Below are 26,398 nucleotides of genomic sequence, written 5' to 3'. Positions count from 1 at the left end.
CCTCGCGTGGCAACAGGCAGTGCTTTTTGGTCCTTGGTAGAGAGAAACACCACGAGGGAGGGAGGGTCGGGCGCTGGAAGAAGTGAGCGCAGGCCCCAGCTAGAGGCCCCCCACACAGCACTGCATACCTTCCTCAGACGGTCCTGACCGGTTCAGCGAACCTCACTTGTCGGCCACGCTGGATGTCCTCATTTATTTCCTATGCAGGCCGCAGTGATGCCCCACATGGAGCTCAAGGTCACAGCCCTTTTTGTCTCACACTCAAGCTCAACTGTTTTCTCACAAAACAACCACACTGCCAAGGAGGCTGGGTCCCAGCCGTATCCTACTGAGGCCAGCACTTCCCCAGGATACACAAGGCCCTTTTGCGGAACTCAAGTCACATCTTTTCAAGGTAGTTTTATCTCAAGTTCTCAGTGGTCTGCATAACCTGGGACCTTTATAGGAGCTCTTCTGCTCACTGGCAGAAGACCTTTCAATATGGGAGAGCAGGGGTTAGCGTCTCATTTCCTACTCAGAAGAAACTGAGCCCTGGCTGGTTTGGCTCAGCAGTTAGAGCCTCGGCCAGCAGACTGAAGGGCCCCGGGTTCGAATCCAGCCAAGGACATGAACCTCGGTTGCAGGTTTGATCCCCAGCCCTGGAGGGGGAGGTTGGGAGGCAACCAATCTATGTCTCTCTCTCACATCATCGTTCCTCTGTGTGTGTCTCTCCCCCTTACACTCTCTCTGAAAAGCAATGGAAAAAATATCCTTTGGTGAGGATTAAAAAAAAAAGCAAGAAACTGAGTCATCACAAGATCCATGGTTGATTGGGTAGGTATGCTGAGGCAAAATCAAAAGAAGCTATACCATAGTGGTTTGCATAATGTTCATTTTAGAACAGAAAGTAATACAATTTTAATATTGTCATTAGTGCCATTAGTGTTACAGCTTCATTTCTCTGCAGTTCTCTTGACTCTGCTCGAATGCCTTCTTTCTAATTTTTACAAGGGCACTATATAGGCTAGTGGTGGCAATGGATATATGTTTCCATTTAAATTCAAGAGTAAAGAAATCTCCATTTTAAACTATTTTTAAAAGTCCTGAGTTCCACTCAGTTTGAATCAACCTCGGTCACTGAATGAATATATGTAGCAAAGGAAGTGGGATTATTCCAATTGATTTAAGACATTCAGGGTCCTCACTGGTAGCTGGTTGTACAGTTAAACCTACACTATATGGCTGTGAAATGTGAGTACCTATTAAAAAGAAAAAAGGGGAGAATGGATACTGGAGGAGCAGCCAGTCAAGCCCATTATATCACCTATTGTCGATCTCAGGAAAGGGATATCTATCAGCTATTCAGCACTACCCGGGATCTTGTTAAGATCCTTAATTTGGCCTCCTGGCCTTGTAGTTCTAGTCTTTGAACAAACGGAATTTCCCCATCCTCCGAGGTCTCCATTCAAGCATTTCTATTTTAGCATTGGCTCCAGAGGAGCTTGAAAAATTAAACTGGTAATAAGGAGCTTGTGTGACTAGGAAGCAAGAGAACAATGTGACATTAGGGTACTGTGTGAGAAAATAGAGCTTTCAAATACAAGCTTGTATCAGTATGACTAAGTTGCAAATGACAGAAATCCCAAAGGTGTTTATTGGCTCACATAGCTAAAAAGTCCAGAGGTAGATCTCTTCAGGTAAGGCTTGGGCTAGTGACTCAAATGATATCACTAGGGACTGTTTGGTATTGGCTTCATCCTCAGGCTCCATAGGCTAGCACCAGGAAGCTCCAGATGCCCACCCCTTTTAATATAAAAAATTGTTTCTAGCCCCAGCCAGTGTGGCTCAAGTTGGTTGGAGCATCCTCCAGTACACCCAACGGTCATAGGTTTGATTTTGGGTCAGGGCACATACTCAGACTGTGGGTTCGATTCCCAGTTGGGGAGGACCACAGCTTCTGAGGAAGAGAAGGTCCTGGAGCTGGCAATGTAACTGCAATGTCATTTACTTCAAATATGGTTCTAAGTGAGGTAGACTTAGGAAAACAATATTAGTACTTGTGTGTGTGTGTAGTATATAAAGAATATATCCAGAAAGACACATAACCAATAACAACTGTCTCTGAGAAAGAGGACTGTGAGATAGGAGTGACAAGGACATTTCCATTTCACTGAACATCTTTTTGAACTATTTCAGGTTTGTTTTTTTTATCATGAACATGTTATATCTAGTCAGAAATAAATTTCAAAATTTGAAAACTAAAAGAAATACAGTGTTGATCCTCAGAGAGCCACTTAGCTGGCCTAACAGACATAAGACCATTAGAAAAATGCAAGACAGCACACAATTAAATACCAAACTGGGTGGTACTGATTATAAGTAGAAGGAGAAGAGAGGTCTATTCTGTTGAAGGAGCTGGTTCTTAGATGAGGAAGGGAAACTTTAACCCAGGGACACCTGGGCAAATAAAAATGAGTAGAAGCAGAAATGTGCACAAATAAACAGTAGACTCTGGAGTAAGATAGGCCTGATTCCAATCTCAACTCTATAACTTACTAGCTGAGCAACCTGGAATGAGTTTTATAACCTTTCAACCTCAGATTTCTCATTTGTGAACTGGGGATAAGAGTATCTACCTTAATCAGATTAAGAAAAATTAGAGAATGTATGTAAAGTGGTTAGCACAGGGTAGATGCTCAACTAAATGCTGCCTAATATGAACATGGTTGAATGGGGGACCAGTCTCATTAGAGTACAGGGTATCCATTTAGGAGGAGAAAGATAATACTGTATATTAGGGTTATAGCAAATGTGGCCAGTCATCTCATTTTGTCTCTGGGGTTCCTGTATCATGAATATTATAAACAAGTATTACCACTATGTATTCTCTAATGTTCAAGAAGGTGGGAGGTCTGACAGTTATAGGGTTTTTCTCTAACATGGCACCTCTAGTGCTTAATCAAAACAGAATTCTGACTGAAGGCCTTCCCACAGTCATTACATTTATAGGGTCTTTCCCCAGTATGGATTCTCTGATGTCGGATAAGGTGTGCCTTGCAAATGAAGCTTTTCCCACAGTCAGTACATTCATGAGGCTTCTCCCCAGTATGAACCCTCTGATGCTGAGTAAGATCTGAGTTCCACATGAAGCCTTTCCCACAGTCCTTACACTCATAAGGCTTCTCCCCAGTGTGGATTTGCTGATGTCGAAGAGGGGCTGGGTTCCGAGTAAAGCTTTTCCCACATTCCTTACATGTATATGGTTTTTCCTGTGTGGATTCGCTGATGCTGTATAAGGCTTGTGTTCTGACTAAAACCCTTCCCACATCCCTTACATTCAAAGGGCTTCTCTCTTGTGTGTATTCTCTGGTGCCGAATCAGATTTGATTTCCAAATGAAAGCTTTAGCACATTCCTGACATACACAGGGTTTCACCCCAGTGTGAATTCTCTGATGTGCAATGCAATGTGATCTAAAACTGAAAGTTTTCCCACAGTCCTTACATCCATAGACCTTCTCTCCATTATGAATTCTCTGATGTTGATCCAAGTCTTCATTTTGATCAAAACACTTGCCACGTTCTTCACAGATATAGAATACCTGCTCACTTAGAATTTTCTGATGTATAACAAGGTGGGTGTTAACATCAGAATTTTCTGAACTCTCTTCTACTGAGATCATTTCATCTTTGACAATCACTTCTATAATATCATTTGTAACTTTTTCCATACTTCTCCCATTGGGGTAGTCACACCATCTTCCTAACCTGCTTTTTTCCTCTTCACAGATTTTTCTGAACCAGAATCCCTGGGAGCCATACCACTGGGGTCCTCTTGATGACACCATGTGGTCCTGTGGCTCCTCAAAAATTTCCTTCAGAATAAAATCTTCTTTCTTATCACTCTTCAACACAGCCTCTGAAAGAAGAAATCAGAGCTTCAAATGTCATCATTACCCATGACAGAGTGACTAAAGTCACCAAGTGGTATTAATATATCCATTTCTCTCCAAGTGCCACCCCTGTGCCTCAGAGGCCCTAGCTGAAATGGCAAAATAGAGCTAACACATAGAAAGCCACCAAAAGCAAAAGACATCAACTGGACAGAGAGTTCCTGAGGGCTGTGAATCCTAGCACCAGAGCAAGCATGGGGGTAGGGGTACTCTCAGGAAATAGTTCAATTGACTCTAAGGGGGACAAGTCAGAACTCTTTCCAGGTGGTCCAGTTTATAACATGAGAAAAACAAGTGAGGATTCAGGGCAGTAAAGATAAATGGCAGCCTGGTAAGGACCACGGAAATGGGGAAGGAGAAAAACGAGTGAATGAAGATGACCCTCAGAGGAGCCAAGATGAATGAAACAAGATGGGAAACCATAGGAACACAGAGGACAAAAAAGAATCCCACTGGCATCAACAGCACTAGGTTAAGAGAACACATACCTATTACAATGTAAAGATCAAGACAAGGGAACTGGTCAGATGACTGACACATGTCCTCACTCACCTGAGGACATGCCCCTTGGGCCCTCTCCATCCAGAGTTCCCTGAGGAGCCGAGCACCAGGGTGCTTCCCCTCGCTCCAGCTGGGAAATCAGAGCCGGTTTGGGAAATGGAAATGCTGCTTGGGGGGAAGGAAATGGGACAGGAAGGTGAGTGGCATGACCCAGAGTAATCCCAGGGCTCTTCCCAGGCTGTGTCTCCAGGGGAAGGAGGGGAAAGAAGGAAAATTACTAGGTAGAACAAGAAAAAGACGTCCAGGGAAAGGGGCAAGAGACCCAGGGGAGAGGGGCCAGAGGCTTCCAGAGGTCAGGAAGTAGAGTAGGAGATGCTCAATACCAGTTTGAGTGAGCACAAACTGAGTGGGCGATTTCGCTCACCGAGGAATTGAAATTTCTGGTTCTCTCCTCTTAGAGCTCTCAAGTTCAGACATCTGCATGACCATGTTGGTATTGGCCTGGGTCCCCCAAACTGAGGGGATGGGGAGCTGAGGGCTCGGAGGGGCACCAGGAATCTGCTCTCTTCCCATTGTACCCACAGCACGGGTTAGGAGGTGGACAGCTCTCACCCTCAGGCAAGGAGGTCCTATGTGAGGCCCACATTGATACCAGGACTTCCTACTTCCCAGGAACCACTGAGGTTGGGTCATTAAGAATCTAAGAGCCTGAAGTTGCTGCTCAGCGAAGGGCTCTCAAAGACTTCTGAGCTTCTGAGGAACAAGGAACTAGGAAACTCATGAATAGCAGAGGCAGAGTCTCAGGGGAAAGACCCTTACCCAGGGCAGCCACAGCCCCATAATTCTCCAGCATCACGTCCCTGTACAGGGCCCTCTGGGTGGGGCCCAGGAAGGTCCATTCGCTCTCAGAGAGGTAGACAGCCACGTCTTCGAAGATCACTGAGTCCTGAAACAACCCGTGTTTAAATGCCCTAGGACAATCCCGGGGTACACTGGGCACAAAGAGGTACTGGAGGGGATGCTGGTTGAGTTTCTGGATTCTGAATGTCTAAAGGAACTGTCAGCCGATTTTGCCCCCTATTTACAAAGATAAAAGCCATCAGCCATCAATATTCCCATGTCTCTTGGTCTTTACTTCAGCAAACCTCCTCTCATCTTTTTCATGAGTCTGTGCGGGTGCCCCCTTCTCATCTCTATGCCAGAAACAACTATCTGTGCTCTGGGTGTTATCCTTTCTCCACAGTGAGTCCTCCTTCAGAGGTCACCAACCCTGGATAACAAGAGCAACTGCCATTCATTGAGCCTGCGCGAAGCACTTCACATATATTACTTTGTGTGTGTCTCACGACCTAGGAGGGCATTAGATCCATTTTATAGAAGAGGAAACCGAGGCTCAGAGATTAGCTTCCCCCAAAGATACAGAACTGAGACAGAACTCCAGCCTACTTGACTCTCTCGCACTTACCTGCTATGCCACACTGCCTTCTGTCCTCACTCCCGCCACCTCTTCTGTTCCTATGTCAGGCCCTTTCTCTTCTCTCTGTCCAAGTCACTGCCACCAGCCAAAGAGGCAGCTCACTCTCCTCAGAGCACTCGGTCTGCTCTGCAAACTACTCCACAGGACAGGCTTCGGCTTTACTCTCTGCACGCCCCCACCCCAACACTCTCTAAGCCACCGCACCCCGCTTTTCCTCCCCCACATTCCAGTCTGAACACCCCCTTTTCCTATATCTTCAGGAGGCAGAGCTCCTACACCTTTCCTTTCTCACCCTCTTAAGAAACACAAACAGCACTAACTTAGAGCCATCAAGACTTCTCATCATTCCCAACCACTGCCTCAATCAGAGTCGCAAACTCTGTACTATGGGGGCACAGGTTCTGGTCCACTTCGAGTCAGTTCTTGCCCTATAAAGTCCCCACAGCGACTTATCCTGCAATCCCCGGCTCAGAGGCTGGCTCACCTTCGCCTGCCTAAGAAAGTCCAAATTCTCTGCAGCACAATTCATTCACTGCTCAGGGGCCCAATTTATCTTCCAAGGATCATCTCTTGAGCCACCACCCTTACCCTCTGTCCTGTCACCATCCTGTTATGAATCCAAACCCTTTCTTTGCTCAGATCTGTGCCCTTGCACCTGCAGCTCCCCCTGCCTGAAGATCCAGGTCCTCCCTCCTGAGCCTGCAAACTCATGTTCAAGACCCAGCTCAAACATAACCAGCTCTGTCAAACCAGTGTCGTGGAAATTCTGGACACTCGTCGCCGCGCATAGCGCTCTGTGAACGCCGCCGCCCCAGCGCTTGGCTCCGGCGGGCGCAGCTGGCCAGCTGTCAAACCCACTCTGCCCCCAGCCTGTTCCTCGGGGCCCTCCGCTCTGGGATGTACCCCAATTTCGGGGTCGCCGCACTGCCTCCTTTCCGCCCTTTATCTGGGCCTGGAGTCCGAGGCGGAACTGAGCCAGCTTCGGGGTGCGGGCCCCGCACTCACCGAGCGCGTCCGGGACGGCTCCCCGTGGCCTGGGCCGCCCATTGGGGCAGTGACTGAACGCCAGGCCCGCCCGGGGGCTCCCCGGTGTCGGGAAGGGACGCTCCGGGCCGGGGCGGACCCCACATAGCAGCCCCACGCTCGGCTCGGGCCAGGGCTCCGCCAGGGAGACGTGGGGGCTGCAGCGCTGGTGCCACTCCGGCTTCTCTAGGACGATGGAGGGCGCCTCCTCTCTGTGGTCCTTTTTTCTCTCCTAAGGAGGGAGGGGAGAGGGGTCCAGCTCTCCCTGAAACCACTGCCCACTGCCGGGGCAGCAATGCAGGGACGGAGGGGGTAGGTGGGAAAGGGCAGCCGGAGAGGAGGCTTCCTCTGGGAATCCTTTCCCGGCCCTTTTCCCACGGACCACCCTCCATTTCTCTGCACCCCTGTAGGGTGGATGCTGATAAAAGGCAGTACTGTACATCCTCCACTCAACTATGCCTGTCCATATGTCTGCCTTCCTTTACTACGTCTTACGTTCCTAGAGAACAGATTACATTCTGGACATGCTCATCTTTGTGCCTCTAACGTCTTCCCGTGTAAAGCACCTCTTAGGACCCAAATTACTTAAGTGCCAAGGAATATTTGTTGAATAAAGTAAATGTTGAACCGGTTTTTCAGTTGAAGAAAGTAAGGCCCAAAGAGAGGAAATGGCTTACCTAGCATCACACAGCATGCCAGGGAGTTACACTTTTAAACAGAGTTGTGGAAATAAACGAAGGCCATCTAAATGAGCAAACGCTATTTATTCAGTTTATTATAGCAAGGGAGTTGGTCAGCCACTTGCATTGGTCAGACTCGAAGGAGGCAGAGAAGTGGGAAAGCCTTATAGCAGCACAAAGGAAGGCTTCAGGTGTGCTCTGCCTGGAGACCGTTGGCATGAGGTTGGCTAGAAGCAAAACATCCTACGTAATTGGCTGGGGGAACATATGAATCTAATTCTGGCTGTTTGGCTGCAGGGGTTATTGTGGCTTCCTGGACTCGTTGGCACAGAGAGTAGTTGGACTTCTTGGACTGGTTACTGCAGATAATGGATTACCTTCCTGGACTGGTTGCTGTTCTCCCAGCTGGTCTCGCCATTGTCCACTTGTATACTCAGTCTCTTCTATTCACATAATTATTCTCCTTGCCTTTCACCCCATAATCGGAACACTATTTGGGTTTCTGCCCTAATCAGTGCTTCCCGAATAGCTATTCTTTGATCTAGAATAAACACTGCCTCTTACTTTGGCTTATTTTTAGGTTAACACCGGTATATGTGATGCTGACTAGAAGATAGTTAACCTGGGCCGGACTGTCCAAAACCGAGCTGCTATAAAGGAGTTTCCTTCAGTTCTTGGGGGAAAGAAGGAAACTTGAAAGCTAGGAAGGTAAAGGAACCGTGGGTAAGCACATCTCTAATTTAAATGAGACTATTGGCCGACCTAAAGGCAGAGGGATATAATTTCTCCCCTGCATCTCGATTTCAACGGGACTGCTGTTGCATTCCGGGGGTGAGGCAGTGGGCGAGGAGCGGCAGGCGCCGGGGAGCAGTATCACCTAGAACCGGAACACGGGGCAAACGAGACTGGGGGACAGGCGGTGCAACAGGACTAGGGAACCCCAATATAGAAACCACAACAGATAAACGAACCCCTGTGGTCTGTGCCCAGTTGCTCAAAATTCTGGGCCATATATGGATAAACTGCGGAAGGACCCACAAACGGTGCTCCCGCGGCGCTTATGAGACGAGAGTTCCCCGGAGTCCAGGCCGAAGCGGTGGCTTCGCTCGGCGCGCAGGTTAGAAACAGCGGTGACGGGAGGGCAGCAGGCACCCCCTCCGCCGGTCCCTCCCCAGCCCAGCCCCACCCCCTCGCTGACCAACTGACACTCACAGCGCGTGGGTGCCAACGCCCCGGGAAACGGCGACTGAGCGCACCTCCGCCAGGGCGGCAGCGCCGGCGCAGAAAAGCCGTTGCGCAGGCTGTAGGGCCGGAAGTGTGGCACCGCCTTTCCGCCCCCCTCCCCCACCCCGCGGCCGCTCTAGCACGCCCGGAGGCCGCCTCTGCGTGTCGATGGTCCTTTCCCGGGGTCCTGCAGACAGCGTAACCCCGCCCCCACTGCCAGAGGAGCTGCGGGGAGGGTGGAAGGTAGGGGCCTGTGCGGGTTTGCAGTGCTTTCTCTAGATGGATGTCCCCGGGCCGCTCGGAAGGGTTGGGAGGACTGAGAAGGCAGACTTCCCTGGGGCAGGCCAGCCTCCGCCCCACGGCAGAGCCAGTAATCCCTGCCGCTCGTCTGGGAGCCCGTCAGTGGCTGGATCCAGACAGGCTGGTGGCTGGATGCAGCGGGACCGGCTCCAGCTGCTAGACCCCTGGGATCAGACCCGCCCTGGGTGGGACAACCTCCTACTTGAGTTCCGTCTAGGCAAGAATTCAGAGCCAAGACTCAGACTATAAGAGAACACTTATTTATAAAATCACCGAGCTAGAGGAAGTAAGTCATAGAAGAAACTGGCTTAGGAAGCAAGTTATAGAGGCAAAGGAAGGGCCCTTGGAGCTTAGAAGTGTGGAAGGTGAAGTGACACCTATAGGAAAAAGGGGAGGGAGAGGGGAAAGCCTAGGCGTGCTCCCCCAAGGGAGAGCACTGGGTCCAAGTCCTAAGAGTTTTAAGGGTGGAGATTTTAGGGGAGGTCCTAAGGGACAATTTCAATAGAATATTCAGCAGCTGTCCAGGTGTGTCCTTTCAGGGTTGTGGTCTCCACTGATTGGTGGGCACCAGGGCAGGGGGTCATTCAATGCAGCTGACATAGGTCAGCCTTGACGTAGATTGTCTGGTTTTTCTTCTTTTCTGGGTCTGGAGCTGAAATACAACTGAGGCCTAGATGCTATCTCTAGGGAGGGAAGGTCAGGGGGGTCCAAACCACATAACTAGTGATATGCTAGGGGAGGAAAGGTCACCCTGTTCCCACCCTACAATTGTTGGTTGCTAGACACCAGGTGATCTTCTGTACTTGGAGCTATCCATCCTGGGACTTTCCACCCTGGTGACCTTGTGTAATGACCCATCAGCCTTCCTCTGGCTCAAGTCTGTCTAACTGCCTACCACAGCCTGTCCAGACATGCGGGTGGCTGGAGCGGCTGGTGTGAGAGGGTTCAGTGCAGTGTGACAGGTCAAAGAATGAATCTGCACTGAGCCTGCAGAGCCCACACCATGCTGGGGGCTCTTCCCTGCAGTTCTGCAGCCATGGTGGTGGTCCCATAGTGGGTGTACACCCCATACCTAGGCCAACCCTACCACATGCTTTGAGCAACACCCTCCCACACCCCTACCTCTACCTGTAGCACCACTCCCACACACAACATACATTGACTTGGCCTTGGCATCCTCCAGGACTTCACTTAATTACCGCCTTATTAGTGTAGCCTTCCTGCCTTCCCACTCCCCTTCCCGCTCTGCTCTTCTCCTTTGCAGCACTTAACACAATTGTAATTATATACTCCTTTGGGCAGTGATTTAATATATTTTTCCCTGTCTTAGGCCATAAGTTCTAAGAGGACAAGGACTGTGTCTGTCTCATTTAGGTTGTAGCAAAATTTCTGACAGCAAATGCCCAGGAAATATCTGTTGAAAGGATAGGTGGGGCTGTTCCAAGGAAAGAGGGAAGGAATGAATGAGTGAGTGTGAGTGAGTGAATGAAGGTGAGAATGAATGTACGGTGGTACTGCCACCCATTAAAAACTGGGGGACAGCTCATTGGAGTCGGCCCACAGTTTGCCCACTGAGTTATAAGGCTGGGGAGAGTTAATGGCATTGAGCACTTGCTGTGCCCTAAGCAGTCAGAGAGGACTTCATGGGGGCAAAGGGGATGTTTCCAGCTCCCGTGGAGGGGAGCTGCACAAGGCAAAGGGAAGTCACTCAGGAGGGCATGTGGAAATCCTATGGTTAACGGAGGACACAGAGTCCCTGTTTGCAGACCATTTAGGAAATTAGAGTCACTTGGGGGTGATTAGAAGTGGTTGGATTGAGTCAGAATTTCAAAACCTGTTGCAACAATGGGCTGGGCTGCTTGACAAATGCCTTAGAGTCAATGGCACAGCTTTCTCCTTCTGGGGCCTGCTGGCACGGATCTGACTCGACATCTCACAGAGGCCTCGAGTAGACCATCAACTTACCTCACCCGCACCAAGGCAGCTGTCCAAGTCCCCATTAACTGAGCCTAGAACCTCAGTGTGAAATGAAGCCATCAGTCTGAAGTCCCTATCATCTCTGACATTTCATAATTCCTCAAGATTTCCAGTCTGTCCATGCTAGACAAGTGTGCAAACCAGTTGAGCCAGGGGCCAAGGCCAGAGGCTCAGAGGCTGAAGCCAGATGAGAAAGGGGTGGATGTGAAACTTGGTTGGTGCTTGGTGCATTTCTGCTCAATGAGGTAACAAATTAATGAATAATTAATTTACTCCAGTAAATAAAGGAGTGAATGGTCAGTAGGTCATGGGGGTGGGAGTGAGGTCATGGAAGGCTTTGCAGAGAAGATGCTGGAGCTGAGTCTGAAAAGGTCAGAGCAAAGCCTATAGCTGGTAAAGGGGGCTGTGACCTAAGCTAGAGGCTTTCTCCTGGTCCCACATGACCGGGCGTTAGCAAGTACTAATTTCACTCCCACATACTGTCTCCCCAGGGTTATTTATTATAAGTTACAGACAGAGGGCAAGGTCCACGTGGGCAAACTTTTCCACTCCCAACTTGTCAAGGCCTCCCAAAAGCTCTCTGAACAGTGTGTCCAGAGCTTAACTTGGAAGAGCACAGCCATGGTGCCGTGGGGTCCAGTGCTGGGAGCCCTGCTGCTGGCCATTGTGGGTTACCTGTGCCTGCTGGGGCTGCTTCGGCAGCGCAGGCCCCAGGAGCCCCCTCTGGACAAGGGCTCTGTGCCCTGGCTGGGCCATGCCATGGCCTTCCGGAAGAATATGCTCGAATTCCTGAAGCACATGCGAGCCAAGCACGGGGACGTGTTCACAGTGCAGCTAGGGGGCCAGTTCTTCACCTTTGTCATGGACCCCCTCTCCTTTGGCCCCATCCTCAAGGACGTGAAGAGAAAACTAGACTTTGTGGAGTATGCAGAAAAACTGGTGCTAAAGGTATTTGGATACCGGTCAATGCCAGGAGACCACCGCATGATACACTCGGCCAGCACCAAGCACCTCATGGGCAACGGCTTGGAGGATCTCAACAAAACCATGCGGGACTGCCTGTCCTTGGTTGTACTGGGACCCAGGGGCCGGAGTCAGGATGTCAGGAGCTGGCACGAGGGAGACCTCTTTGACTTCTGCTACAACGCCTTGTTCAAGGCTGGCTATCTGAGCTTGTTTGGCTACACCAAGGACACGGAGCAGGACCTGCTGCAGGCAGAGGAGCTGTTTGTGCAGTTCCGCAAGTTCGATCGCCTCTTCCCCAGGTTTGTTTACTCCTTGCTGGGGCCCCGGGAGTGGCTAGAAGTGGGCCGGCTCCAGAGGCTCTTCCACAAGACCCTGTCGGTGAAACAAAACCTGGAGAAAGATGGCATAAGCAACTGGATAGCCTACATGCTTCAGTTTCTGAGGGAGCAGGGGGTGGCCCCGGCCATGCAGGACAAGTTCAACTTCATGATGCTCTGGGCCTCCCAGGGCAACACGGGGCCCACCTCCTTCTGGGCCCTCTTGTTCCTCCTGAAGCACCCAGAAGCCATGCGGGCTTTGAGAGAGGAGGCCGCCCAGGTGCTGGGGGAGGCCGGGCTGGAGGCCGGGCAGTCCTTCAACTTGGACGTCAGCGCCCTGCAACGCACCCCGGTGCTGGACAGCGTGATGGAGGAGACCCTGCGGCTGGGGGCGGCGCCCACGCTCCTCAGGGTGGTCAACGGGGACCACGTCCTGAAGATGGCCCACGGGGGCGAGTACCGGCTCCGCGGCGGAGACATCGTGGCCCTGTTCCCGTACCTCTCCGTGCACATGGACCCTGACATCCACCCCGAGCCCACGGCCTTCAAGTACGACCGCTTCCTCAACCCCGACGGCAGCCGCAAAGTGGACTTCTACAAACAGGGCAAGAAGATCCACCACTACACCATGCCCTGGGGCTCGGGCGTCTCCATGTGCCCCGGGCGGTTCCTGGCCCTGAGCGAGATGAAGCTCTTCGTCCTGCTCATGGTCACGCACTTTGACCTGGAGCTGGTGGACCCTGACACGCCCGTGCCGCCCGTGGACCCGCAGCGCTGGGGCTTCGGCACCATGCAGCCCAGCCACGACGTGCGCTTCCGATACCGCCTGCGGGCCGCGCACTGAGCGCCGCGGGCGCGCGTGGGGCGCCCACGCCCGCTCGCCCCGCCTCTGCCCTGGCGGCCCTCCCTGCGCACCCCTCCTTTCCCAGGAATCGGGGGGGCGGGGAAATGTCTGGGAGGGACACCAGCGCTAGCCCTGCGGGATACCAGCTGGTTTGGGGGGGCCCCTCCGCAGCTCGCAGCTCGCCAAGGTGCGCTCCGCCCGCCCCGCTTAACGCGTCTCCTTCCCCACGTCTGCTGCAATCCACCTTCCAGGACCGCGTCGTCCACCTGCAACACAAGGCGAGCCACGGGCAGTTTTCCATGTCCTAGTTGACCCATTTTTTTTTAAAGTAAAAGAAACGAGTAAAAATAATTTTTATAATATATTTTACTTACTTCCGTGTAGCCAAGATATTAGCATTTCAACATGTAATCAATATAAAAATATTTTTGCATCCCCTTTTTGTATTGCCTTCCAAATCTGGTATGCACTTTGTCAAAAATCGACTTGATTGAGGTGACAGTGTTTAATAAAAGTATACAGGTTTCAGGGCTGCGGTTACATAATGCAGCATCTGTGTATTGTATTGTGTGTTCAAAAATCAGTGTGCATTCTTTTACCCTGGCAGCACATGCTGTCTCAGTTCAGGCCGGGCATGTTCCCAGTGCTCCACCCCCGCGTGTGGCCAGCGGCCACCCTACAGGGAGCACCAGGTCTAGAGGAATGCTCTTTCATGTAAGTTATTCAAGCATTTCTCTCCACACCACGCCTGCTGCCAGAGACCCTTCCCCAAAAGCATCTCTAATTGTCGCTATTTTATTTTCTGGCTCCCGATCCCCTTCACACATCAGACACTTAAGTTTTGCCCCAGTAGGTCCCCAAATTTTCCATCCAGTGCAATTCAACTTTGCCCGTCTCCCCCAATGGAATTGTCTATTAAGCCCAGTTGCTTGCTTTTACTGCTAACCCCTGTGTCGCCTACTCCTGGAAGCCTTCTTAGATCTGCCCCTTCCCATCCTCTGGCCTCCGGCTCCTGGGACTCCCCGAGCACTGTCTGCATCACAGCACATCTGTTATGTGTCCTTGCTCTCTGTCTCGGTTTCCTCCTCCTGCGCCTTCCCCACACCGGAACCCACGGGGCTTGGTACCTTGTTGCTTCATCTCTGACCCCCCAACTCCCCAGATGCCGATTAAATTATAGACACCTGGCTTCCAGTCTCGGCTAATTTACTTCATGTCCTCAAAGCACTGCCTTCCCCTCCCTGCCCTCACTCGACTTTCAGGCATGTGAACTAGAGACAGTCTCTGTTGCCAGGCAGGCATACCAGGGCTTGGGGGGGGGGGGTGCTGCTGCCAGGGCTGCAGCTGGCGGATGGCAGGGTCCTGGCCTGGGCTGTGATCATGGGAGCTGGTGTGGGGTCCTAGAGGATGGAGGCCCCGGCAATGTGGATCCCCTGCAAGGACCGTCCAGTGGGGCTCCTGCTACTCCTATCCCACACCCCTGACTGGCATCTTCCTTCCTATTGAGGTTACCTGTTCGGCCTTGAGTTTTGCCAGGATAATAGACTATTAGAGTGGGCAGGGTCCAGAGCTGGGGACAGGTCTGTCCTCACTAGCTCTGTTACTCTGGGTCAGGGGCTGCCTTTCTCTGGGTCTAGCTGCCCCAAAATTATGACACCTGCCTGGAGCCTGATAGAGCTCTGACAAGTTAGGAGAAGTCAGGATATCCCATCCTGTTCCACAAGGAGCCAGGAGCACAAGCAGGAGTTAGTAGGGAGCACAGGAAAGAGAGAAGGGGGCTGGGAGGCTGTGGGCCACCCATGGGGGGCTCCCCAACCACCTGCCCACAGAGCCAGGCCCTGTGCCAAGAGCAGGTGTGGGGTGGAGCAAAGTGTGGGGGCCTTCAGACACCTCCTTGACCCTGCCCAGGCCTAGGTGCTGCATCCCATCTCCCCGACACTCAAAGGAACATGGACCAGGAGCCTGGCCTGTGGACAGGCTGGGGAAGGGCTGAGTGGCCAAGTCCACTGAGTCAGGACCAAGAGTCTCAACTGAAAGCAGATGTCATGGATCCTGTGACCTGTATGAGGGTAGGCCTGGGACTGGGGTAAGCCTAGGTGGGTCAGGCATGAGGTGAATACAGTGTCCCATCCCACAGCCAAGGATGGCCACCGTAACAACAGGCTTCCCAGGAAGCAGTGCCCACCCAGAATTAGAGAGTGCACGTAGAGGCCAATGCCCATCCCTGGCACCTGCCGGCAGGGAAGGGGCCCTGGCACCTATGGTTCTGTGGCCCCTGCTTAGGGACTGTTGGAGACCCAATCTCCAAGGGCCACCCTTCCTTCCCTGGCAGAGGCCTTAGGCAGTAGGAAGACTGAGACCCCCAGGGATGCATCCAGTCACTTCCTGTCCTGACCCAACAGTTCTGTCCCCCAATTCCTCATTTCTGCACCAATTTTTCTCTCCCCCAGAGAAAAGCCCACTGTGTGTATTCTGTGAGGATAGCTTATAACAAAGCAAGTCAGGGGTGATTGCCAGTGATGGGATTCCAGGCACCCGGGGAAGAAGAGGTGTTTTCCTAGGCAGTCACTGCAGTACCTACCGTGGACACTCTCCCCACACTGCCCAGGGTGGAGGGTGGGCAGCCTGGCTCCCAGGCCCAGCCACGCCTGCCCTTCACCTTGGTCCCATCCCCAGGTGCTACACCCCAGCGCCTCCTGACTGCCAGACCCTGGAGCCACCACCAAGGCTGCGACATTAAACAAAACAATAACGGTGTTTCCCCATGAACTAGAGATGGGGAGCAGCCTGGTGGGCGGTGGGCCTCGGGCTTCTGGGAGGCAGATGGGAGTGAAGGCTGAGGGCGTTGACATCACTCTGGCTGTTGGGTGCAGATTGGTAGGAGAAGGTGGCGATAGGAAGCAGAGGCCAGCTGGGCAGCCACTGCAGCCATTCAGGGAGTGGGATGTCCTGGAAGGAGCGAGTGGGTGCTGCTGGGGTTGAGAACTGAGCACTGAGAAGCGGGCACTGGGTGTAGCAACATGGTCACTGAGGCCCTGGGAGAGAAGGCTTTGGGTCCCATCCTCTCTCACCAGGCTGGGGCATGGCCGCTCAGGCTTCATGTTCCCCCGCGGCCCGCTTGTTGGGGGAGTCCTCAGCCTGCCTCTCCCCAAGGTCATTCATGCTGGTCATCTCTTCTTGGACAGTGAGGCTGCCGCTCTCACAACAGCTGGGCAGCGGGGCCTGGGCGGGACGAGGCGCCTGTTGCCGTGCGAACACAGTGGCCAGGAGCGCCTTCAGGTACTGGCTGAAGCAGGGGTTGGAGCAGGCGTAGAGGATGGGGGTGAAGCAGCAGTGCAGGAAGGCGACGCTCTCTGTCACCTGCAGCGCGTAGTCCAGGCGCCGGCTGGTCTTGCAGTCCCCGAAGACCTTCAGGTCCAGTAGCGAGTGCAGAAGCAAGGTGAGGTTGTACGGGAACCAGAGCACGAAGAAGGCCACCACGAGGGCCACGGCTATCTTCAGAGCCCGGCTCTGGCCGGGGGGCCGCAGCCTGAGCAGGACACAGCCAATGCGGGAGTAGAAGAAGAGCATGGCGAGGAGGGGAATGACGAAGCCCAGGATGTTCTGCTGGAAGCGGAGTATGAGCTTCCAGACGGTCCCGTGCCCCCCGAAATCCGCATAGCAGTTCCACACACCCGGCGGGCTTTCGTGCATCTGCACGAAAACCATGTCAGGGATGGAGACAGCCAGGGCCACAGCCCACACTGTGACGGCAAAGAGCCAGCGCTTGGCCCGGGTCCTCAGCCTGTGGTGGCGCTGAGCGTGCACGATCTGCAGGTACCTGTCCAGGCTCATGCAGCTGATGAAGAAGATGCCACTGTAGAGGTTAACCGTGTACAGAGTGCTCACTGCCTTGCACAAGAAACTCCCAAAGACCCAGTGCCAGGCCAGGTAGATGACCCAGAAGGGCAGGGTCACCACGAACAGCAGGTTGGAGATGGCCAGATTCAGCAGGTAGATCTCGGTCATCCGCCGGCGGGGCGCATACCGGAGCAGGCCGACCAGGAGGGCGAGGTTCCCGCCCAGGCCCAGCACGAACACCAGGCTGTAGAAGGCCGGCAGGAAGCCTTTGGCAAAGGACACCACCTCGTCCTTCCTGCAGAGCATGAAGGCCTCCTGGTCGAAGTAGTCCTCATAGTCGTAGAAGGAGCTGCTGTTCTCAGGATCGGCCACCTTGGTGGAGAGCTGCTGGGGGGAGGCGGTGGTGGCCATGTCGGGGGGCTGTGGCCCCTCTCAGAGCTCTGCAGGCCAGAGGGTAGTGGGAGAGAAATGAGGTGAAGCCAGGCAACCCCCACCTCTCCACACCCAGTTTCTGCTGCTCTGGGGTGTCCAACAGGCCTTTCACAACCACATCAGTACCCGCAGCCCAGCAAGGATGAGCACCGTGCGGGAGCCCGAGTCCACCATGGAATAGTTATGTCGCCTTGGGTAGGTGACGGCCTCAGGTGCTCTCCTAGGATTCACTTCTTTCATCACAGTCTCTCTCATCATTTAAAAAGACTAGTCCTGTCTTTCTGACTTTTCTTTATTATGTAGGGCTACCAATTGCTCAATAATTATTATTGTTTGTATGGCTTATAATTTGTTTTTAAATGAGAGCCTCTCTTCAGTGGGCTTGTTTTATCTATAAAAGTCTAGTGCGCCCACTATGGCTTTGAGCTTTCTTTACTTCCATCCCCTGGGAATGTCCCTTGCTTTTATTCTAAGTATTGTATCTGTAAATATTGTTTTATATCAGTTTTCTTTTATATTTAATTTATTTTATCCAGTATTTTCAGGTGTGCGGCAGAAAGGAGTGAGCCATCACGTTGATAGAAACTACTAAACTTTTCTGTCCCTCGGTCTTCCCATCTTTAAAATGATAATAATAACAGTGCCCACTCATGGGGTTCTTGCGAGACTTAAACATGATAATGCATGTGAAGCACTTGAAGCCCTACGAAGAGTGCCCAGAACATAGTAGGCACTCCATAAATATTAGTTTAAATTATTGCTTCGCCCAGAACTGAGTCCATAGCCTTCCCACCAGCCTCTTCTCCTCTCCTGTGTCTACCTAACTGAATGGCACCACCAGCCGCTCAGTCACCTAAGGCTGAAACGTGGGCAACATCCCAGATTCCTTTCTCACCCTCCTCCCCATCACCCTACTGCCTTCTGAATGTGTCTGCTCCCTCCAAGTTCCACAGAAGTATATACATGATGTTCTTTTGATAATATTAAGACAAATGCACTACCTATAGTAGCTCAAGGAGATGAAAGGGAAAGCCAGGGACTGACAGGCACAGGGTTTAAGAAGGTAACTGCCTGAGCAGAAGCCAGAGGCAATGGTATGGGGGCAGGTCACTGTCCAAGGTCAAGTTCCCTCTGGGGTAGTGGTTCCCCAAGTTTGAATTATTAAAAATGATTTTTAAAAGAGATTCTCACACAAAGCAGTGATGAGAGACTGTCACGGGGCAAGGATTATGTCCCATCCGGTTCTGTGTTCCAGAAGAGAGAGACAGCATGCCCAATGTGCTAGATTGTTCACCACGGGGGAGGATTCTGGAAGGAGATGAAAGGAGTAAGTGGCCCACGCAGGCAATTCTGCCCGGCCACCGGAGTGGGGCCTGTAGGCTGATCAATCAGATCCTGGACCACAAACAGAGAAACGCAAATCAACTCCACCTGTTCCTCTGCATTTTATTTTTTATTCTTTGATTCAAATGAGATTGAACTTTTTTTGTTAATCCTTACCTGAGGATATTTTCCATTGAATTTTTTAGAGATAGTAGAAAGGAAGGGGGGGGGGAGAGAGAGAGAAATATCAGTGTGAGAGAGAGACATCGATTGGTTGCCTCCCACAGGCGCCCTGACCAGGGCCGGGGGTCAAACCCAAGACCCTCAGTGCACGGGGCCCAGGCTCTAAGCACTGAGCCACACTGGCCAGGGCAACACTGAACTTTTTAATATGTTCAGTGCCAGTCTGTGAATGATTTATTATTTTAATGGGTGGGATTCTCATTTTATAAAAGGTTTTATGTAGTAAGAATTTTAGCTTTTTACGTAGATGTTGTAAATATTTTCTCCAGTCCTTCCTAATAGAAGTTTTGTCTATTTTTCCAGGTAGAATTTTGAAATAAGGTTGACTCACATCCGCAGCTGACCTTTCTGGTTTCCTTGACACTGTGATCTCATCAATAATGGAAATATCCAGTGATGCTGATGCGGAACCTCTCCCAGCGGAAGCCTGGAGTCCCACCCTTGGGCTCCTGTCACATATAATCTGGGCCAAATGTCGAGAAAATCATACCCACACCCTGTCGCCACTCCAGGAGCTCAGAGTGGGCAGCTTAATCCAGGGCCAGGCTCTGCTCCTGACGGGCCTCAGAAACCTGTCCTATGCCTTCCTTTCCTGGTCCTCCATTCCTCCTGAGCCTCTGGGGCCTCCTGGGCAGCAGTAAGGACACCCTCAGCACATGGCTGGCCCTGGGAGTCTGTGAGCTGCTGGGGTTGGAAGGAAGTGCTCTTCTGCACTCGGGACTGATTAGGATCCATTAGTCAAGAGTCGTCACTAATGAAACGTCAGCAATTCTGATCTGTCAGCACTGGACTTGATTCCAACAGGGTTTCTCAAAGTCCTTGACTTTTGCTTTAACAAACAACCAAGTCTGATCAGGCCCTAGGTTGGACCACGCCACCTGGAACACTCTGTCCCCTTTCCTCTTGGGGCCTCTGGTCTTTTATTCTGGGAATCTTTCCAGGTCCTCCTGATCTCTGAGGCCACCAGCCAGCCCCTCCCAACACTTTCATCAACAACAGCATGCCCCCCTGCCGGGATGCACATGGTAATAGGCCAGGCACCTTCATACCTGCTGTGGCAGTCCTGTGAGGCAAACCAGGAAGCACCATTCAACCCCGGAGCAAAGCAGCTTGCCCACAGTCACGTAGGAAGGCACTGGCTGAGCTGCATCCGAAGCCTGTGTCTTCAGACTCTAGGAATGGTGCCTTGTCCCTGGTCCCATTTCATCTGTGGCCTCTGTTCTGACCTGTCCTGTTCTGACCGAAAGGAACCACCTGAGAGAGGTGTGATCTGGGCTCAGGAGGGCTCAGTTGCCCAGGACAGTGCCCTCATGGGCTGCTCCAGCCCCCAAGGCTTCATTGAGCCTCCTTGCAAAACGCACCCTCGCTACGGTCAGCAGGGAATGGCCTCCCAAAGATAACCACATCCGAATCCCTGCCACCTGTGAATATGCTACCTTCTCTGTCAAAAGGGATTTCCCGGATGTGGTTAAGCTAAAGCCCTTGAGATGGGAGAGTACCCCAGGTTATCCAGCGTTCACAAGGGTCCTCATCGGGAGGCAGGAGCCACCGAGTCAGAGAAGCAAGTGGAAACAGAAGCGGAAAGGATGCAGTTACCACGTAGCAGGTGTTCTCTAGAAGCTGGAAGAGGCGAGGAGCAGAATTCCCCAGGAACCTCCAGCGGAACGCGGCCCTGCCCACACATTTTCGCCTTCTGACCTCTATCTAAAGCACGAAGATAATAAATTTGTGCTGTTTTCAGCCACTGATTTTGTGGTTTTGATACAGTGGCAGTAGATGAGATGCTTCCTACGACCTTTTGTGCCCAGAATCTCAGACTGAGGGAGTAAGAGTGCATCCTGTCCGCTTCCTTCAGCTCATAGGTGGGGAAACTGAGGGTCAAAGAAGGGGTGCAACTTGTGCAAAGCATACAGTGAGCAGTCAGTGGCTGGACTGAGCCATGAGCCCCACGTCCCTGGCTGCCCTTCAGGCCTCCGTTACCCCACACCTACCCATCCCTCTAGACCCTTTGTGGTTTTCCCCTTTCTATTTTCACTTTTGCTGATTGCCTGAATTCACTTAGTGTATCCAGCAACACCTTAAGAGGAATGAATGGGGGTGTCAGTTATTCACATCCTAGTATGAATTAGCAGATAGCAAGGCAACAGCGGATGAAGCTCTGTAGTGGAACTTTTGCGGAATCCAGAGAACTTTATACAGGCTAGAGAGGGAGGTTTTTAAAAAGAAGGATAGCAAGAACAAGGCCAGCCGAGCTTCCTCTACAATGAGACCAAGGACACAGAAGCAAACCACAGCCTATCTTTAGGCCAACACTTCCTGAGGCTGCTGGCCTGGGCTGGCTCCAGCTTTGACTTAGCAGGAATCTCTGGCTAGAGAGTATGTCTCCTGAGGGCCTCAAGGCCTCTCAGAGAAGTCTCAGGTGGGGCAATGAGAGAGAGCATGCTGCTCCACCTATCTAGGCAGGAAGGCAGCCGTGTTAGTTGAGCTCCTCCTACGAGCTGCACACTCACACGCAGTTCCTCTGGTAATCCTCAGTTCTGGGAAGCAGTTCTATGATGATCCCTGTTTTCCAGATGAAGAAAACTCGAAAGCTAGAGAGGTGACGCCCAATTGTCCACAGCTATGCATCAGCCAATGACAGAACCCAGGACTGGTTAGCCCTAACAACTCAAGGTAGATCTGGTGACCCTTTCCACTCAGCTCCCCTTTCAACTTGGACCAAACTTGGATTTGAAGGATGAGCCTCTGGGAGCGGGGCTTCTGGCCTCAGCAATGAGTAGCAGAGAAGATTCAAAGTCAGTTGTGACCTGAAGCCAGCTCTGCAGCATCTGGGAAGCATTCTGCTCATGGTCACAGAATTAATCAGTTCTGGATCCAGTTAAGTTGGTAGCTGGAAACTGGTCATGGTTTACGCCATGGCAAGTGCTATAAATTGGGACTTCCCCTCTCTCCTGTGTGTGTCCCCTAGCCCACCACCACCACAGTGGAGAGCTGGTCATTAAACCTTCACCAGCATAACCCTTCTCAGGACCCCGTGGAGCTTGACCAAGCCCTGCCTGTCTCGCTGTCTCCCACCACCTTTCCTGTTCCACCTCCCACATCAGTCCCAGAGCTGCCCTCCTCCTGTGCCAAGAGCTCCTGAGGACGGGTCACGTGTTGGTCCCCTCTCAGGTGTCCACAGACACCCATGCTTAGTGTTTTGGCCACAGTGCAGCTGAGACAAGTAAACAAATAAACTACGTTGAATGTGACCCCAAGAGGCCATGACAGCTTTCAAAATATAAAACCAAGAATAACACTTGAGATCACTTCTAGTGGGCCAAGTCATTTCTGCTGGCTTCCTTACAATTGAAAACTCGTATCCTTTAAAATGTAACCGAAATTATCCCTCCCCAGAAGCCTGCAGGGGCCACTGACCTGGTGCAACCCCTGCCCCAGCCCCGAGCACTCACAGAAGGTCACTTGTCAGACTCAGTATCCACTTACTGGGAGCAGAGTCACCTTTAAAGGATCGGCTCAACTCCTGGAATAGGCTGGCATTTTCCCAGGGGTTGAGATGCACCGGCACAGGACTGGCATCTGAGAAGCACCATTCAAATGATCATGGAGTTAATCAGCACGGTCACCTCTCTCCTGCCCCTCTCACCTCATTTCCCCTTACCTGGGTCTTCTCATTTACCTAGCGGGCGTTAAATACTATTATCAGCCCTGCTTTACAGCTGAGGACACAGGCATAGAGAGTTAGGGGGCCGGGCCGATGCCACAGGGCGAGTGAGTAGCAGAGCCAGAAACTGAGCCAGAATCCAAGCCCTTAACCACTAAGTTCCATTTCCTCTCAAAGAAAATAAGCCAGTCCAGCGGGCGCGGCTCAGCCGGGGAGCATCGCCCTGGGGTCCAGGCGATCCCGGTTCGATTCCCGGTCAGGGACATGCCCGGGTTGCGGGCTCCATCCCCAATGGGGGGCGTGCAGGAGGCAGCCGATCAATGACTCTCATCATTGATGTTTCTCTCTCTCTCTGTCTCCCTTCCTTTCCCTGAAATCAATAAAGATATATTTTTTAAAAGAGGGAGAGAAAGACATAAAATAACAAGCCCGCTGTGGTCCCCTCCACCAGGCTCTATATATATTAGTGCACTTACTGCTCCCAACAACCTTATGGGTAAAGCACTATTATTATTCCTATTTTATAAGTGGGGAAATGAAGCTCAGAGAGGAGGAGTAATGTGCCCAAGACACACAGCAAGTGGACTTCATGGCTGGACATCCAGTCCTTGCTGTCGGCTCCAGAGCCCGAGACTGGACCCACACCCTGGGAGCTGAGCCCTCTCCTCAGACCCACAGAACAGCTGCCCTCAGCATGGGAATCACTGCATTTGGATTCAATACCATGCAAAAAACACAATGAAAACTATAGCACCAGTCCTGACATTGACACAGGGCTTGGCTCTTCTTGGGGCTCTGTTATATCCAAGTCCTCGGAAGTCCTCTTAGCTCCTTTATGGGGAGGCAGCACTTGTCACCTCCCTGGTTTCACAGGAAGCCCGGGGCCACACTGCTGGCTGGCTGAGCTGACCCTAACCCTGACCACTGACTGAGTCCTGGACACTGAACACACACTCTCATTCCCTCTTTACGTCTTACCATGTATTTTTCCTGATTACAATGGTAATACATGCTCAATGTAAAATACGCAAATGCAAGGAAAAAATAGAAGAGAGGCTAACCCCTCACCCCCATAATCCTGCACTCCCCTCCCCCACATCCTGGAATAACCCTTGGGAACATCTTGGTGTATCTCACCGGTCTTCATGCCTAGAGCCCCGTCTGCTGCACCCCCCCCCCCCAGATTCATAGAATCACAGAGTCGGCTGGGAGAGTGGCCTTGTCCAGTCTCCAGAGGGCAGTCACCTCCCTAATGCCTCCTGATTGATGTGGCGCCTCCTGCTCCCTGGGAGATATGAGCCCCACCTATTCCCCACGCTCCCTGGGCCCCCACATTATTCAGTGTTTTCCTGGCTCTAATCAGGAAATGTCTGTGACATTGATAAACCATAAGCAACCCTTCCTCCCAAAGCTTATTCCAGTTAATAAAAACTAAGCAATTTTAGAGCCTGACTCTTCAGGAGCTGCTGCAGCAAAAGAAACTGAGATCCTCATATCTTTCCCAAATTGTTCTCTCTCTCTCTCTCTCTCTCTCTCTCTCTCTCTCTCTCGGCCTCATCATTGTTGCCTGAAATTCTACCACGAGAGCTCCTTGCTTGTGTAGTTCAGCATCATGCTGGTTCAAAATGAAACCCAGCTGACACCCCCAGGGAGCTGGGACGGCATGGAGGGACAGACAGCTGATTGGTCCACTTCTGAATGGCTGAGTAACCCTGGGAAAATTAGTTTTCTCACCTATAAAATGCCTCCGTGGTGGAGTTTTTATAATAATTAAATGAGTGCATAGCCCATAACTATTGGTTCCCTTCCAGGCTCTAAAATGACACTTGGCTCAGTCAGGGATGGATCAGGGGGAATCCTGGGACTGTCTGGGGCAGAAGGAGGGGCTGAGAACTTGGAGAGGATGGTCATGAGAGGATGGGAAGCACAAGGAGTGTGGATGTGTGCAGAAGACCAGAGCTGGAGAACCTCAGCCCTGGGAGGGAGGGGGCCGAAAAGACCATCTTATCTGTCCCCATCATAGCACCACTGGGGAAACTGAGGCCCGGAAAGGAAAGGAAATGCCTGAGGTCGCCCAGCCACATCTGATACCAACTCTCAGGGATTTTCAGAATCCACAAAGCAGATTCTCAGAGCCGGAGTCAAGGGGGGAAGGGGCCAGCAGACCACCTCACTCCCCAGCCACTGGGGCAATTGCTCCAACAGTTGCCCTAGAGAGAAAGCTCCACGGTGACCCATTAGCATCTCCCTCTCCCCACACATCCCTCCACGTTCCAGGCCACTGGATCTAGTCTCTCTTTGTAGTCCCTAGGCAGGGCCCACCCCACTTGAAAAGTGGCCATAACATACCAGAGGCAGACCCACTTGCCCGGGGATGAACAGCCAGCGCCCAGGAGGAGAGCAGCAGCGCCTGGCCCGTCTTCCTCAGGGAAGTAAGTGCAGAGGGAGCTGCTTCTTCCTAAGCTCTTCCCCTCTCTGGGCAACATCCTCTTTACGTCCTGCTTTGAAGCTGATGTGCCTGCCCCATCCTTCCTCTGCACAGCCACACTGTTTCAATTAAAAAAATCAAGCTCAAATGACCAATCCCTGCCTTCCCCCAGGAAGGAGTATCTATTCCTCCACAAAACCCTAATTATTTTGGGAAAAATTTGTCTACAGCCACACCTATTTGGAAGATCCCCAGCAGTTTCCAAACTGGGGACAAGGGGTGGAGGAGCCACAGTCTGTGAAAGATGGGATCTGTGGGTTATACAGACCCAGTGGTCTATCTGCTCATCTCAAGGCTCTTCCAAGGGTCTACTTGACAGTGGGTTTGGGGGACAAAGAGGCTGCGAGTAAGTGATGCTTTCTCCCTGTATGATTTTCAGAAGGGCTTTGCAGCTGGCTAAGAGATGATGTCTGATCCTAGAGTGACTTGTGCTGTGTGGGGCTAAAGGGCATGGCCTCACGTGTTTGGCCTTACCCTCTTTCTGTGTGTGTGTGTGGGTGTGTGTCTGTGTGTGTGTGTGTCTATGTCTGTGGGTGTGCATACATGTATACACACCCACACACCCACACACACAGCTTATATTCCCCAGGAGTGCCTCTTGCATTACAGGGGGCTTTTTTTGTGGTGCACTGTCCCAAGAGAGTGGATGTGGGGGGTCATGTCAGGCCTTCCTCCCGAGCTCTCCTCCCTCCCGGGCCTAGGTGCCTTACGAGGTGCAGCTCTCCACTCAGCCGCACTGCAGGCATCGCTGTGCTTGAGAAACCGTGGGACACTGGCTGGATATGGCGTAGAACTGTCACGGCTGGCATCTCCCCCCTCTCTGGGACTGCTGTGCTTCATCCCCTGGGCTCACCTTTCTGCATAATCACTCTCCGCCCAGATCCTACCTGTCCTCCAAAGTCCTGGATACACCTAGCAGTTCAATAAGTGATTCCTGAATAAAAACCATGCCTTGGTGTCCTGGATCCTATGGAAGGTGATTCCCATAGGACAGCACCTTCCCCTGGCCGCATCATGTGCATAAGCAACGAGCAGTGCCGCGTCTGCTTGGCCCACAGTGTCAGCAATCTTCTCAGCCCCTAGGCTTTCTAAACCGTCTCCCTCTCCCCCCTCTCTGCTCCCCTGCCACCTCCAACGCAGCATGCATGTCTGCACAGCTAGCCGCCCGT

At 52.0% G+C, this 26,398-nt stretch overlaps 3 protein-coding genes across 6 annotated transcripts; 1 reads left to right on the top strand and 2 right to left on the bottom strand.

The window, feature by feature from the left end:
* Positions 1–855: 855 nt before the first annotated feature.
* ZNF662 (zinc finger protein 662) lies at positions 856–7,124 on the bottom strand. 3 transcript variants are annotated; one of them, XM_081159284.1, is made up of 4 exons: positions 6,914–7,114; positions 5,251–5,377; positions 4,483–4,596; positions 861–3,896 (listed from the first exon to the last, which is right to left on the bottom strand). In XM_081159284.1, exons 1-4 carry the CDS (start codon positions 6,953–6,955, stop codon positions 3,229–3,231), a joined length of 951 nt encoding a protein of 316 aa, XP_081015410.1. In that variant the 5' UTR covers positions 6,956–7,114; the 3' UTR covers positions 861–3,228. The 3 variants fall into 3 exon arrangements, 1 of the variants encoding a protein (XP_081015410.1); XR_014000343.1 differs by lacking the exons at positions 4,483–4,596; positions 5,251–5,377 and having other exon boundaries at positions 856–3,896; positions 6,914–7,124; XR_014000344.1 differs by lacking the exons at positions 4,483–4,596; positions 5,251–5,377; positions 6,914–7,114 and adding an exon at positions 5,897–6,069 and having other exon boundaries at positions 3,812–3,896.
* Positions 7,125–10,977: 3,853 nt separating this feature from the next.
* On the top strand, positions 10,978–14,427 carry CYP8B1 (cytochrome P450 family 8 subfamily B member 1). Its single transcript, XM_081159281.1, has one exon. It carries the CDS (start codon positions 11,734–11,736, stop codon positions 13,237–13,239), a length of 1,506 nt encoding a protein of 501 aa, XP_081015407.1. The 5' UTR covers positions 10,978–11,733; the 3' UTR covers positions 13,240–14,427.
* Positions 13,596–25,218, bottom strand: ACKR2 (atypical chemokine receptor 2). Of its 2 annotated transcripts, XM_081159283.1 has the most exons (3): positions 25,091–25,121; positions 18,703–18,819; positions 16,175–17,519 (listed from the first exon to the last, which is right to left on the bottom strand). In XM_081159283.1, exon 3 carries the CDS (start codon positions 17,488–17,490, stop codon positions 16,330–16,332), a length of 1,161 nt encoding a protein of 386 aa, XP_081015409.1. In that variant the 5' UTR covers positions 17,491–17,519; positions 18,703–18,819; positions 25,091–25,121; the 3' UTR covers positions 16,175–16,329. The 2 variants fall into 2 exon arrangements, with proteins under 2 accessions (XP_081015408.1, XP_081015409.1); XM_081159282.1 differs by lacking the exon at positions 18,703–18,819 and having other exon boundaries at positions 13,596–17,519; positions 25,091–25,218.
* Positions 25,219–26,398: the final 1,180 nt, after the last annotated feature.

This window comes from Miniopterus schreibersii (genome assembly GCF_964146895.1).
Source record: "Miniopterus schreibersii genome assembly, chromosome: 15".
In the NCBI taxonomy this organism is placed as follows: Eukaryota; Metazoa; Chordata; class Mammalia; order Chiroptera; family Miniopteridae; genus Miniopterus; species Miniopterus schreibersii.
Note: the sequence above shows the minus strand (reverse complement) of the source record. Positions and strands in the feature narration are given on the sequence as shown.